At 29.5% G+C, this 12,906-nt stretch overlaps 1 protein-coding gene across 1 annotated transcript; it reads left to right on the top strand.

Annotated features, from left to right (window-relative positions):
- Window positions 1-7,432: 7,432 nt before the first annotated feature.
- On the top strand, window positions 7,433-8,296 carry LOC145938747 (zinc finger BED domain-containing protein 5-like). Its single transcript, XM_083042500.1, has one exon. It carries the CDS (start codon window positions 7,433-7,435, stop codon window positions 8,294-8,296), a length of 864 nt encoding a protein of 287 aa, XP_082898626.1.
- The last annotated feature ends 4,610 nt before the right edge of the window (window positions 8,297-12,906 follow it).

Genomic DNA, 12,906 nt, shown 5'->3' with positions numbered 1-12,906 from the left:
TAAAATATGACTATGATTACAGACTTAAGGCTTCTTATTGACTTGTTTATAACCGAATGTGATATGTTTGTTTGTATAATTTAGTTTTACATAGTTTTTAATGGTTATAAATTTTACACTGAGGAAGACTAAGTGAAGTCGAAACGTATGTTTTTCTAATTAAAAAAACGAATAAAGCATGCTATCATTATATCCTATCTAATTGCTTTAATTTATTTTTATTTTTTTATTTTTTTATTCTTATTCTTTTACTTAAGTATTTGCTCGAATAGTTGGCCATAATTTCTAATATTGTTTTTACATTAAACGAGCTTGATTATTATTACTATTATTATTACTCTTATCTTAACAATTTTATTTGTAGTTTTATTTTAATATATGTTCTATAATATATATATATATATTCTATCTTTATTATTTTATTTGGTAAAGAGTTCAAAATTCAAAGGATTAGCTTTACACTATAGATTAATGAGAAATTTTTAAAAGTGGCTAAATTCCACCAATTATATATGTTGTATATACGTCATTTTATATTGGAGAAATGTCATTTTGTCGTCATAAATATCTGTGTCTTAGGACCGTCATTTTAACGTCACTTTTACGTCATTTTAAAGGTAAATTTGACGTAACCAATGACTAAAAAATGACGTCAAAATGACGATACCTTGCTACCTGAGTAATAGGTTAATTTCTTATTTTTCTCATTATATGCTCGTGCAAGAAATGATGTAAAAAGATATGGGAAATATGATATTGAATAAAATTAATCGTACTCACCGAAGATAAAAATAATGAGGCACGAGGTGTATCTTATGCTGCCGGTATGTTCTTTATTATACCCACGCGGTTTTCACACACGATTCTTACGTGATGCATCTCTTGTTTCTGTACAAAAGAAATTCAATCCATAGAATTAATATCTTACTACAAGACAACGATTTTCAGTTATTAGCATTCAATATTAAATTAGTTTTTATGTTATACTTACCAAAATCTTGACACTGTTCACACTTTCGAGACGACTTTCACGCACGCACGACTGCCGTCTTCGTAGATGCTGCCATATTGAAAAGTACAGCACGCGGAATGCGCGGGATACTTTTTGCAATTACGCACTTGCACACACTTAAGCTAATCACAGCAGACTTATCCAGTAAGGGCAAGTTCACATAAACTTACATAGACGCATAATGCAGAGAAAAATTTGCTAATTACGCGTCTTAAACAAAGAACATAAATAATTTCAATAAAAATACATTTATGTAATAATTACATAATATTTTATATATGTATATGTTATAGATCAGCAAAACGAAACTATGACGTATCGTTTATGTCAATAACGTAATGAATCTATAATTGTTACATAGAATTGTTATGTAATTTTGACGTTACTTTGTTATGTAACATTTATGTAATTTGTATAAATGTAAATGTGTATACTCAAAAAGTTTTGTAAATGCTACATAGCTCTAATAACATAATTGTAACGTTATGTCAATTACGTAACATTTATATATATTCGTGAATGTAAATGTGTAACTTTAAAATTTCATAAATGTTATGTAACTCTAATGACATAACGTTATGTTAAATATGTATAACATTAACATTATTTTGTTGACATCAATGTATACATTCTGTAAAAATTTTGTAACCGTTACATAACTATAATAACGAAATTGCGATATCACATTAAATATAAAAAAATATGTAACTTTGTTGACGTCTTTGAGCGTTCTAAAAAAATGGCATGCATATTATAATATATCATTGAAAAAAACGTATCTAGAATACATTTTTGAACATTTTCTTGATATGTATAATTACTTTCAACATTTATATAATTCTATATTAATGTCATTAAGTACTTTGTGAAAAAACTGAACTCGAAAAATTTGATTATGTATATACAATATCAAATTTTTTCACAAATATTTAATGACGTTAATAGAATTATAAATGTTGAAAGTAATTATATATTAAGAAAATATTCAAAAATGTATTCCAGATACGTTTTTTTTCAATGATATTATATGTCCCATTTTTTTCAGAATGCTCAAAAACGTCAACAAACTTACATATTTTTTTATGTTTATTGCGATATAGCAATTTCGTTATTATAGTTATGTAACGGTTCAAGGTTTTTACAGAATATATACATCGATGTCAATAAAATAATGTTAGCGTGTACAACATGTGTTAACATGTTTAAAATAATGTTACAATTATGTCGTTAAAGTTATGTAGCATTTATGAAGTTTTTAGAGTATAGACATTTACATTCATGTAAATACATAAATGTTACGTAATTAACATAATGATACAATTATGTCATTAGAGTTATGTAGCATTTATAAAGTTTTTAGCGTATACACATTCACATTCACCAAAATACATAAATGTTTCGTAATTAACATAATGATACAATTATGTCATTAGAGTTATGTAGCATTTATGAAGTTTTCAGAGTATACACATTTACATTCACCAAAATACATCAATGTTACGTATTTAACATAACATTACAATTATGTTATTAAAATTACGTAGCATTTACGAAACTTTTAGAGTATACACGTTTACATTCACGAAATTACATAAATGTTATATAACAAAGTAACGTCAAAATTACATAACAATTCTATGTAACATTTATAGATTCATTACGTTATTGACATAAACGATAAGTCATAGTTTCGTTTTAATGATCTGTAACATATATATATAAAATATTCTGTAATTGTTACATAAATGATCCCTGCGTGTTTACTGGGTATACTCTTTAAATTTTTATATTATATTTAATATCAATTATTTTATATATTATTTTTATATATTCAATTTTTTTCTTATATTCAGACACACATGTATTACACGCATATATGATTAAAAATTATTAATATTAAAAGAAAAATATATATTTATTCTAGAATAAGACGTCCTTCTCCCTCATCGCGACATTATTTAAATTATTAAAAAATTATTATTAAAATATTAGTAGAATTAAATTCTCTCTGCTTCGCGTACGCCTCACGCTCTCCTAAAGCGTTTGCTCTCTCGCGGTCCCTAGCGTCGCGCTATCTTTCTCTTTCATGTACCTCGCCGCATCATCTCTCTCTCGCGCTATCTCTCTTTCATGTACCTCGCCGCAACATCTCTCTTCTTCACGTTCGCCTCGCGCTATCTCTATCTTCTCTCGCGCTACCTCTCTCGCAGTCCCTAGCATCACGTTCCCCTTCCCCGCATGACGTTATCCCCCGCAAGGACCGCTACAAGCTTCGTATGAGAGCTGGGACTGCTTACGGGTGGGAGAAAAATGGAGAATGGAAATGCGTGTGAAAAAATTATGTCATGATTTAAACTTAAAATCTCTTTATTCTTCTCTCTTTTACATTTTTTTTCATACATATTATGGAGTAAAAAACTAAAGCTACCAGTTCGCAATCGATGAGCTGATGCTTAGTGAAGGCGTCGCTAGCGCGTATTATATTTGGTACTTTTCTAATGTAACGGATAATAAAAAAGTACCAAATATAATACGCTAGCGCGTATTATATTTGGTACTTTTTTATTATCCGTTACATTAGACGCGATATTTGAAAAATGTGTAAATTTAACATCGACTGTCTCTGTAATTTTAATCAATCGATCAAAAGATACATCAATGCATGGATCGAGATCGAACATACGGTGTAACGTCGATTCGATCATTATGCATACATTGAAGATTCGAGACTTATGAGTTTGACGTTGTTAATCGTATGAACTCGCATTGTTAGCAGTCCAACGCTTATAAAACTGTGGACATCATTAGAGTCATTCCGAAGAAAATTTTAAAGTATCATCGAACATAAAATTCTTATGCTTTTATTCCATATATTCCTACAATTTTTGAAGATCTTACATTGAAAATTATTGTACGGAATTCACAAATTTGACATAATAACTTTATAAAAGCGTATTTATTTCGTTCTTAAATCGGATTTTTTTTTATGCAAAGAATAATATTATAAAATCGTAAATCCCCTTACTAATCTTGATCATTGAATAAATCTCACCATTTATCTACATTTCCCTTCAATCAGAAATTTATATAAATTTAAAATCATACTATATTATCGTATACAATTAATTACAATTGCGATTTAGTGCGATTATATATATTTATAATAAAAAATGGAAAAATGTTTATATTTGTTTTATTTGAATATAAATGGATAACGAGAAGACTAGAGAAGACCGGGGCTAGTAGGCTCAGTTCAAAGATATTATAAAATACCTCTTTTGTTATAAAATATATATTTTTTTGTTTTGAACACGCGTTTTAGATTGGTCATCACTCTAATTAAATAAAAATATATTATATAACTAATTTTTATCAGATCTATATTGATGTGTTTTATTTCTTCTAATATAACAATATTGATATGTGTGCAATTGAAAACTATTAAAATCATCAAAAAAGCCCGATCTCTAAAAGTTAATAAATTATATAATTTTTTCCGTGATTCACGTATATGGCACCACTGTGCGACATCTCTCTCGCGCTATCTCTCACGGTCCCTAGCCTCGCGCTATCTCTCTCTTTCGTATACCTCACGCTCTCTCATGAACGCCTCGTGCTATCTCTCGTAAACGCCTCACGCTCTCTCTCTTCTAAGCGTTCTCATGGTCCTTTCCGCAGGTATAAACAAAACAGCGTATGGCGTATAGCATAACGGTGAGCGCTGATGTCCAACCGCTCGAATTTATAAACAGATATTTATTACTACGATTTATCTGAGGGGATGGGGCTGAAGCTTATGGAGAGAGGGTCTGTCTCTGTGATGTTCATCACAAAGTTTAAAGCAGTCGCCGAGCTAAGTATCGCTAAGTGTCGTCGAGCTAAGTTATTAAGTGCAGTGCAAAATGCCTTTTGGATCGGGAGACATTTTGGGCCCAAATTTTTTTTTAACAAGAATGTCCTTTAGGACTTCATGAAATAATAGATATAATATCTTGGAAGACCCACCTGCTAGAAAATTTATTGAGGACTCTGTTCCTTATATTCACAATGCCGGTAAGTTTTTATTATTATATAATAAATTTGTTTATTAATATTATCTACTAAATATTTTGTCGATTTTCAGAAGATAACCGAGGAATCCGTCCAAATCGGTGGATACCTTAATCTTCGGCATATGGAACAAGTACGAAATTATCGGTGGTGCGATCGGTGGGAATTGGCCGAGCTATGGGACGACGCGGAGGGGATCGTGGAATGGGCACAGGATTACTGGTGAGATGACGTCTTCTGCCTCAGAAAATTGTTCGACGAGGAATCATATCCTCCCGAACCTGTCAGGGAGGAATTATGGGTCTAGTGAGTATCTGTTTAATTTTAAAAATTATTAAAATAATAAAATAATTAATGAAAATTTTGATTTTTTAAGTTGTTTTTATATCGCTAGTACAATAATCAAAGGGGTAGTTGTAAATTAATCGACCAAACTAGCTAAAATTTGTTTATTTAATAGAAGTTACGACGCTTCGACCATATGGTTGTGGTCCTTTTCAAGTATAAACTGAAATAATAATTAATTTAAAAAAAACGGTTTGAATACAAAAAAACAGTAATATACATGAATGGATTTGCTATAAAATTTTGAGTACATACATTCTTATTGAAACACTTCACAAATTTGAGTTAAAACAAATCATTAACATCTTGTTGAATTTTAAAGAGAGAGAAACATTTTATCAGTATGAAACTTTGTCAGTGACTGAAATATAAAAATAGGAAACCAAGCTAAACGATCTTTATTATTTTGTCATAGATTTTATTTAAGCTATCTATGTCCTTTTGTAGGTTGATTGTATTATTGAATTTTTTAATATACAACATTTCCGCGATTTCTCTCTTTTTCACATATTTCTCATTATGTAATATATTAGGTTTTGTCCAAATCAAATTCATGTCCGAATTCCAACTTATGTTTACTTATAACGGAATGATTGGTTTCATGCAATTTTATATTGTTAAAATGCTCTTTCACTCGAGTACGTAAGCGCCTTTTTGTTTGGCCGATATATGACGCCTTACAGTTTTTGCAATCTAATTTATATACAACATTAGTTCTCTGATCATTATGTAAACTATCTTTACCACGTTTAATCAATGTATTTAGTTTTGTTTTTGTTATTTTATAGACTCAACGTCTATACGTTCAACAGCCATGCCACGCATAACACGACATAGATCATAACTCACATCATTAGCATATGGCAGCGTTTCCCAAATGGCGCGACCCGGTACCGGACCGCGAAAGTAAAATGCCGGGTCGCGGTAAAAAATTTTAAATAATAATTCAAGTAATCGAGACAAATGATGCGCGGCGGCGGGAGAGACGCGACCGCGCTTCGACGCCGGCCGGATCATCTGGCTTTTGTTTTACCCGCCCGCGCCCGCATTTACTCCGCTCGTTCAGTTTGAGTTAAGTCTCGAGAAAGAGCGTATATTTTCTTTTGTGTTTACTGATTACATTTAATTTGACGATGGATAAATGGGTAATAAAACAACAAATAAACAATGAATCAGGTACGAATCTTTGATTAGCATCGATAAACAATCGAGTGATGTGCAGCCGGGTACGAGTTCTGAGAGTGGCATTAACAAAGAGCCGCACGATGTGCAGTCTACTACCCTTACAAGAAAGAAGGAGTGGACCCGACAGTATTCTGAGGATTACATACAATTCGGTTTCATCAAGAGTGCTGATAATAAACCATTATGTGTTATTTGTTATGCGGTACTTTCAAACGAGTCCATGAAACCTTCAAAGTTGAAGCGACACTTGGAATCGAAACATCCGGAATACAGTAATAAGCCAATAGATTTCTTCATAAATAAAAAGAAGGAATCAATAGCTACCAAAAAAACTATGTCTTTGAATTTTTCTCTGGGCGTTCAATCTGAAAACCTTGTAATGGCTTCTTATGAAATATCAAAATTAATTGCTGAAACTGGTTATCCTCACACAATTGCTGAGAAATTAATAGTTCCAGCAATGAAAATTTTAGCATCTCGAATATGTGATAAAAAACAGGAGAACCAAGTAAATATGTTGGCGCTATCAAATAACACAGTGAAGCGTAGAATCGTGGAGATGGCAGATAATATCGAACAAATCGTCGTAGGTCACTTAAAAGAGTGTAGTTTTTTTTCCTTGCAAGTCGATGAAAGTACAGACTATCGGACAATGCCAATCTAATGTGTTTTGTGAGATACGATTTTGACAATATAACTCACGAAGAATTTCTCTTTTGTAAACCTCTGACAACAAGAACAACAGCTGAAGAAATTTTTAATTTGATTGATAATTACATTAATCAAAATGGCATTGAATGGAAGAAATGTGTGGGACTGAGTAGCGATGGAGCACGCGCAATGGCAGGTACTCGTACTGGACTTTTTCCGAGGATCAAAGCCGTAGCACCAGACTGTGTATGGGTGCATTGTAGCATTCATAGAGAAGCATTGGCCGCCAAAGAAATGCCATTGCTTTTAACTACAACTATGCAAGAGTGTGTAAAATTTATAAACTTTATAAAGTCTCGTCCACTGAATTCAAGAATATTCTCTGCGTTGTGCAAAGAAATGGAGAGTGAACATGAACATCTTCTTTTATACTGCGAGGTACGATGGCTATCAAGAGGGAATATTTTAAGAAGACTTATTGAAATGAGGGAAGAAGTTTTAATGTTCTTAGACCAACATCCACCAACGGCTAGGGATGTAATATTTGAATTCAAAGACAGTTTTCATGATGTCAATTGGTTAATCAAGGTAGCCTACCTTTGTGACATTTTTGATTTTTTGAATAATTTAAATTTGACATTACAAGGTAGCAATGTAACTGTATTTAAAGTGCAAGAGAAGATGGAAGCTGCAATGAAAAAACTCAATTTGTGGTTCCGTCGTGTGGAAGCAGGGAATTACAAAGCTTTTACAAAGCTAACAGAATTACAAAAAGAGTATAATATGAGTTCCATACTGGATGAGATTTCAGCTGCTATCAAGGAACATCTGCTGGGACTGAAGACAAGTCTGAAGGAATATTTCCCCCCAATCAACAGCAATAAAGCATGGATAAGAAACCCTTTTACAGTGAACGTAGAATCCGAGACAGAATTGCCAGATTCAGATATTGAGTCTATAATTGAACTGTCGTGTGATACGGCACTCAAGGACATCTTCGACAGAATACCACTGATGGATTTTTGTCTTGTCGTCAGGAGTACTCAGTTTTAGCAGAAAAAGCAATAAAATTTCTAATGCCTTTTGTCACGACCTATAAATGTGAAGCAGACTTTTCAACACTGGTTTTTCTAAAAAATAAATATAGAAACTGCTTGGAAGTCGAACCGGATCTAAGAATAAAGTTATCATCTTTTTCTCCAAACCTAAAGTTTTTAGTCAATAAAAAACAGCATCACACTTCTCATTAATAAATTATTTGGTTTTGATTTCTTTACATTTTAAATTGTTGTAAGAGTAAATGCTTCATAATTATAATATATAAAAACTGTATAAACATTCAAATCTGTTTTATTTTACCTATAAACGCAGTATAGGCGATAAAAAATTTTAGTGGGTCGCGAAGGAAAAATATAAAAATAACCGGGCCACGGAAAAAAAAGTTTGGGAAACGCTGGCATATGGCAATGAAATAAAAGATGTTCTATCAGATTGTCCACGATTCATATCACAATCATTATTGTGATTACGATTTTTTAATACATTAATTCTTTTTTGTATATGTTGTTTGATGATATGTTTAGGGAAACAATTATTAAGTAAATAAATTCTAAGTAATTGTTATTCGCCAGTGAGAATTTAAGAAAATAACAGGTAGACAATTATTTCGACCAAAAACTGGCATCAATATCTTTATTAATTAAATTAAAACACTACGTTTCGACTATAAATTTTAGTCCTTTTCAAGTGCTATAAATAATACAAACATCATTGATTAACATCGCAATAATGACATCACAAGAATAAAAATGTAAGATACATACTTGTTAATATAAATCGAATAGAAATCAAGAGAACGAGTACAATACATGTCATTATGACATTCTGTCAATTACTGTTGAGAGGACGACGACAACCAGATATTTTTAAACGATATTAATAACATTATCATAAATAGGGCTAAGGTTATCTGTGTCTATTTGTAGGTTAATTTTATTTTTATGTTTTTTTATGAAAAACATTTCGGCGATTTCTCTATTTCTTTTATTTTTCTCACCATGCAGGATACATGGATCCGACCACCGGAAGTCGTGGTTGCATTCAGTTCTATGTTTGCTGACCACCGAATGGGATGATTCATGTTTTTTTACATTATTCCGATGTTCATTTATCCTAGTGCTAAGTCTTTTTGTTTGGCCTATATAAGAAGCATTGCAATCTTTGCAGTCTAATTTATACACTATATTTGTTTTGTTCATAATTGGTAATACATCTTTACCACGTTTAATAAGCGTGTTTAATTTTTTAGGAATTTTATATATTACTTTTAATCCTTTTTTATTAAGTGTTCTAGATATGTTATCTGTTAGATTCTTAACATAAGGTAAAATTATATGTGAAGACATGTCAAATCATTTTCCCTTATCACTATTGTTTTTCATATCAGAACTATTAATTGCATCATTTTTTTCTTTATTCTTTAGAATCCGTAATCTTTTTTTAATATACTTATTGATAACAAATAATGGAAAACATGTATTGTACTCGTTCTCTTGATTTCTATTCGATTTATATTAACAAATATGTATCCTACATTTTTATTCTTGTGATGTCATTATTGCGATGTTAATCAATGATGTTTGTATTATATATAGCACTTGAAAAGGACTAAAATTTATAGTCGAAACGTAGTGTTTTAATTTAATTAATAAAGATATTGATGCCAGTTTTTGGTCGAAATAATTGTCTACCTGTTATTTTCTTAAATTCTCACTGGCAAATAACAATTACTTAGAATTTATTAAAATTATAAGTTTGTAATTATTGAAAAAATCAAAATATGAAATTTGTTTCAATATTTGTTAATTACGGTAATAATCATTTTTCACTTAGGAAAGAATAAAATTTATCCACACAATGCAATACCACAATTACTGTTAATAAATGGTCAATGAAAAATTTTAAAGTTATTGTGATATGATAATTTACGTATAAACATTTGTGTATCGAAAATATAATAATTTTCATATAAAAGCTATTACAATTAAATTATTTCAGCAATGTTCTTTTAATAATGGTACATTATTAACAAATGTGTAAAAAATATAATTCATTAATTTTTTTTAGTGAAAGCTTTGACAATTATATTTGAATTCTTAAAAATTTTACTCCATTAAGCAATTAATTATACTGAAGTATATTTTGTTTTTAAAATTTTCATTTAAGGCTCCTGCATACTCACTGCGACCATGTTGGATTGTGACGTCAGAAACGAGAAAATACACGCTGTAAATTCTTGCAAAATATTTTTAAGTAGAAAGATATTTCGATGAAACAACACTACAAATCTCTTTGGCACGTTTACAAAATGTACCGAAAACTATGCTTTTCTTTTGACAGTTAATAAACAACCGTAAAATGACTGTAATATGAGGCTCAGTCCGTCTGGTCTTTGTACATGTGCAGTCATTCAACATGACAATGTCTGATATTACAGTCATTTTACGGTTGTTTATTAACTGTCAAGGGAAAAGCATAGTATTCGGCATATTTTATAAATGTGCCAAAGAGATTTGTAGTGTTGTTTCATTGAAATACTTTTTCATTTAAAATTATTTCGCAAGAATTTTCAGCGTGTATTTTCTCGCCTCTGACGTCACAATCAAATGTGGCCACAGTGAGTATGCAGGAGCCTTATGATGATATTATAAATCGAATATCATTTAATGTTATATCTAACAATAAGGCAATTGTGAAAGTTTGCATAATAATTACTTAATTATATAAGAAATTAAATTATATTATATTTAAATTAAAAATATATAAAGTAGACTCACACAGTAGAATCTTCAAATTGTATGGATTCTAACATTTCATCCGTTGCAAAATTAGTTGTTTTCAAATCATTATTTTCATTTAGAGAAGAAGTTTCCTGTATATTGATTTCCATATCATTTTCCTTTCGAGTAAAAGTATCCTGTTTTTTGTTTCCCACATAATTATTCTCATTTAATATAGAAGTTTCCTCCTGTTTGTTAAATGCTCTGTAAATGAGTAACGTAAATAAATATAATATAATTTATCAAAATATATTTTACAAAACATTATGTGACACAGTTATGAATTTTTGTATTATTATATTTATATTATTAATTAAAGATTATTTAATTATAAATTTTTTAAAGTAGTTTATAAAAAAGTATATTTATATAATGAAGCAATTATGACAATAACTTTAATTACTAATAAAAAACGTTTTTTAATAATAAAATTAGTGATTTGTTGAAAGTAGGTATTTGCAAAAGCAATTCGAAAATTCGTAAATAAATAATAAGAATATTAATATAAGTAAAAATGTTAATAAATTTACTTGTTAAAAGGAGATTAGTTTAATTAAGGAGGAATGTTTATTCGCATTAGTTCCTTTCTTCTCCTTCTTCTGCTGATTAACTTTATCCATGATATTTTTTTTCTTTCCTTTTTTCTTTTTCAGTCCTTTATTCAAAATTAAACAGAAATATATATTTGAATATTGTATAATGTATAATTCTTTGACCATAATAAAAATTGTACTCCAAGTATAATAGAAGAGAAGAATAGCTGTAGCGAATAAAGTTTTTAAAAATTATAATTTAAAAAATAAAAGACTATGCATTACATAAATAAATTGTGACATATTTATTATTTATAATATATAAGTAATTATTATGTATATATTAATAATTACTCACCTCTTTAAATCTTCTGCACGTTTACTAATATTTATGTAACTATGTACAAAATAACGTATTTTGTTTTATCGTTGCTATAGAAATTTCGATGATATTAAGATTGTGTTCTAAAATTCAATATTGAAAATCTGCAGTTCACATTATATGCGTTATAGATTTTCAGTACTGATGGTGAATTTCGAAACACAACTTAAGATAAAACATAAAACTGTCAAATTTAAAATATAAGGTGTCGTAGAGAGAAATTAATAAATGTTAATAAAATTTATTAATATTTCTATATAGATTTATTAAATGTTAAACTTAATGAAAATATATGTATTATGCTTCTTTTCTTATAGCAAGCACAAATAAAAATATCTAACAATGTAAGATTTCTAATAAGCATGACAACAGTGTATTTTCTTAAACGTAATTTATATGGTGGAAGACACGTTGGATTTAAAGAGTTGAGATATTCTATCGGAATTGCTTCATATATATCTTGATTATCGCCAGTTGTTTCAAGAGTATATATACTTGTATAAACTCTTTCTGTCGTTTCATCCAACAAATTTACTACTTTTTTGTTTATTTCTTCAACATCGACATTTCTTGCAGATAATATAACGTAATTAGCCATAATTTGATATTGTTTACGTTTTATAATGTCTTCATACATGTCTTTTAACTATGTTCGAATTTGCATTTGCTATACATTTTTCTGGAATATAAATATTTTCTGAATGATCATTTAAAGAACCATTACCTAAATTTATTAAAAATTGTGCAAATTCTTTTTCCTGTGGTAAAGTTCTCATATTTTGTGTTAATGAAAATATCTTAAATTGCTTCCAAAGAATACTAAATTTTATCGATAAATTTATAATTTCATAACGCGTTGCTTTTTCTTTTACAGGTAATAATTGTCTAAAATCTCCACCAAGAAGAACA

The sequence above is a fragment of the Prenolepis imparis genome, unplaced genomic scaffold (assembly GCF_030444845.1).
Source record: "Prenolepis imparis isolate NDT839.2.m4 unplaced genomic scaffold, iyPreImpa1.0 SCAF_1, whole genome shotgun sequence".
Classification (NCBI taxonomy): Eukaryota; Metazoa; Arthropoda; class Insecta; order Hymenoptera; family Formicidae; genus Prenolepis; species Prenolepis imparis.
Note: the sequence above shows the minus strand (reverse complement) of the source record. Positions and strands in the feature narration are given on the sequence as shown.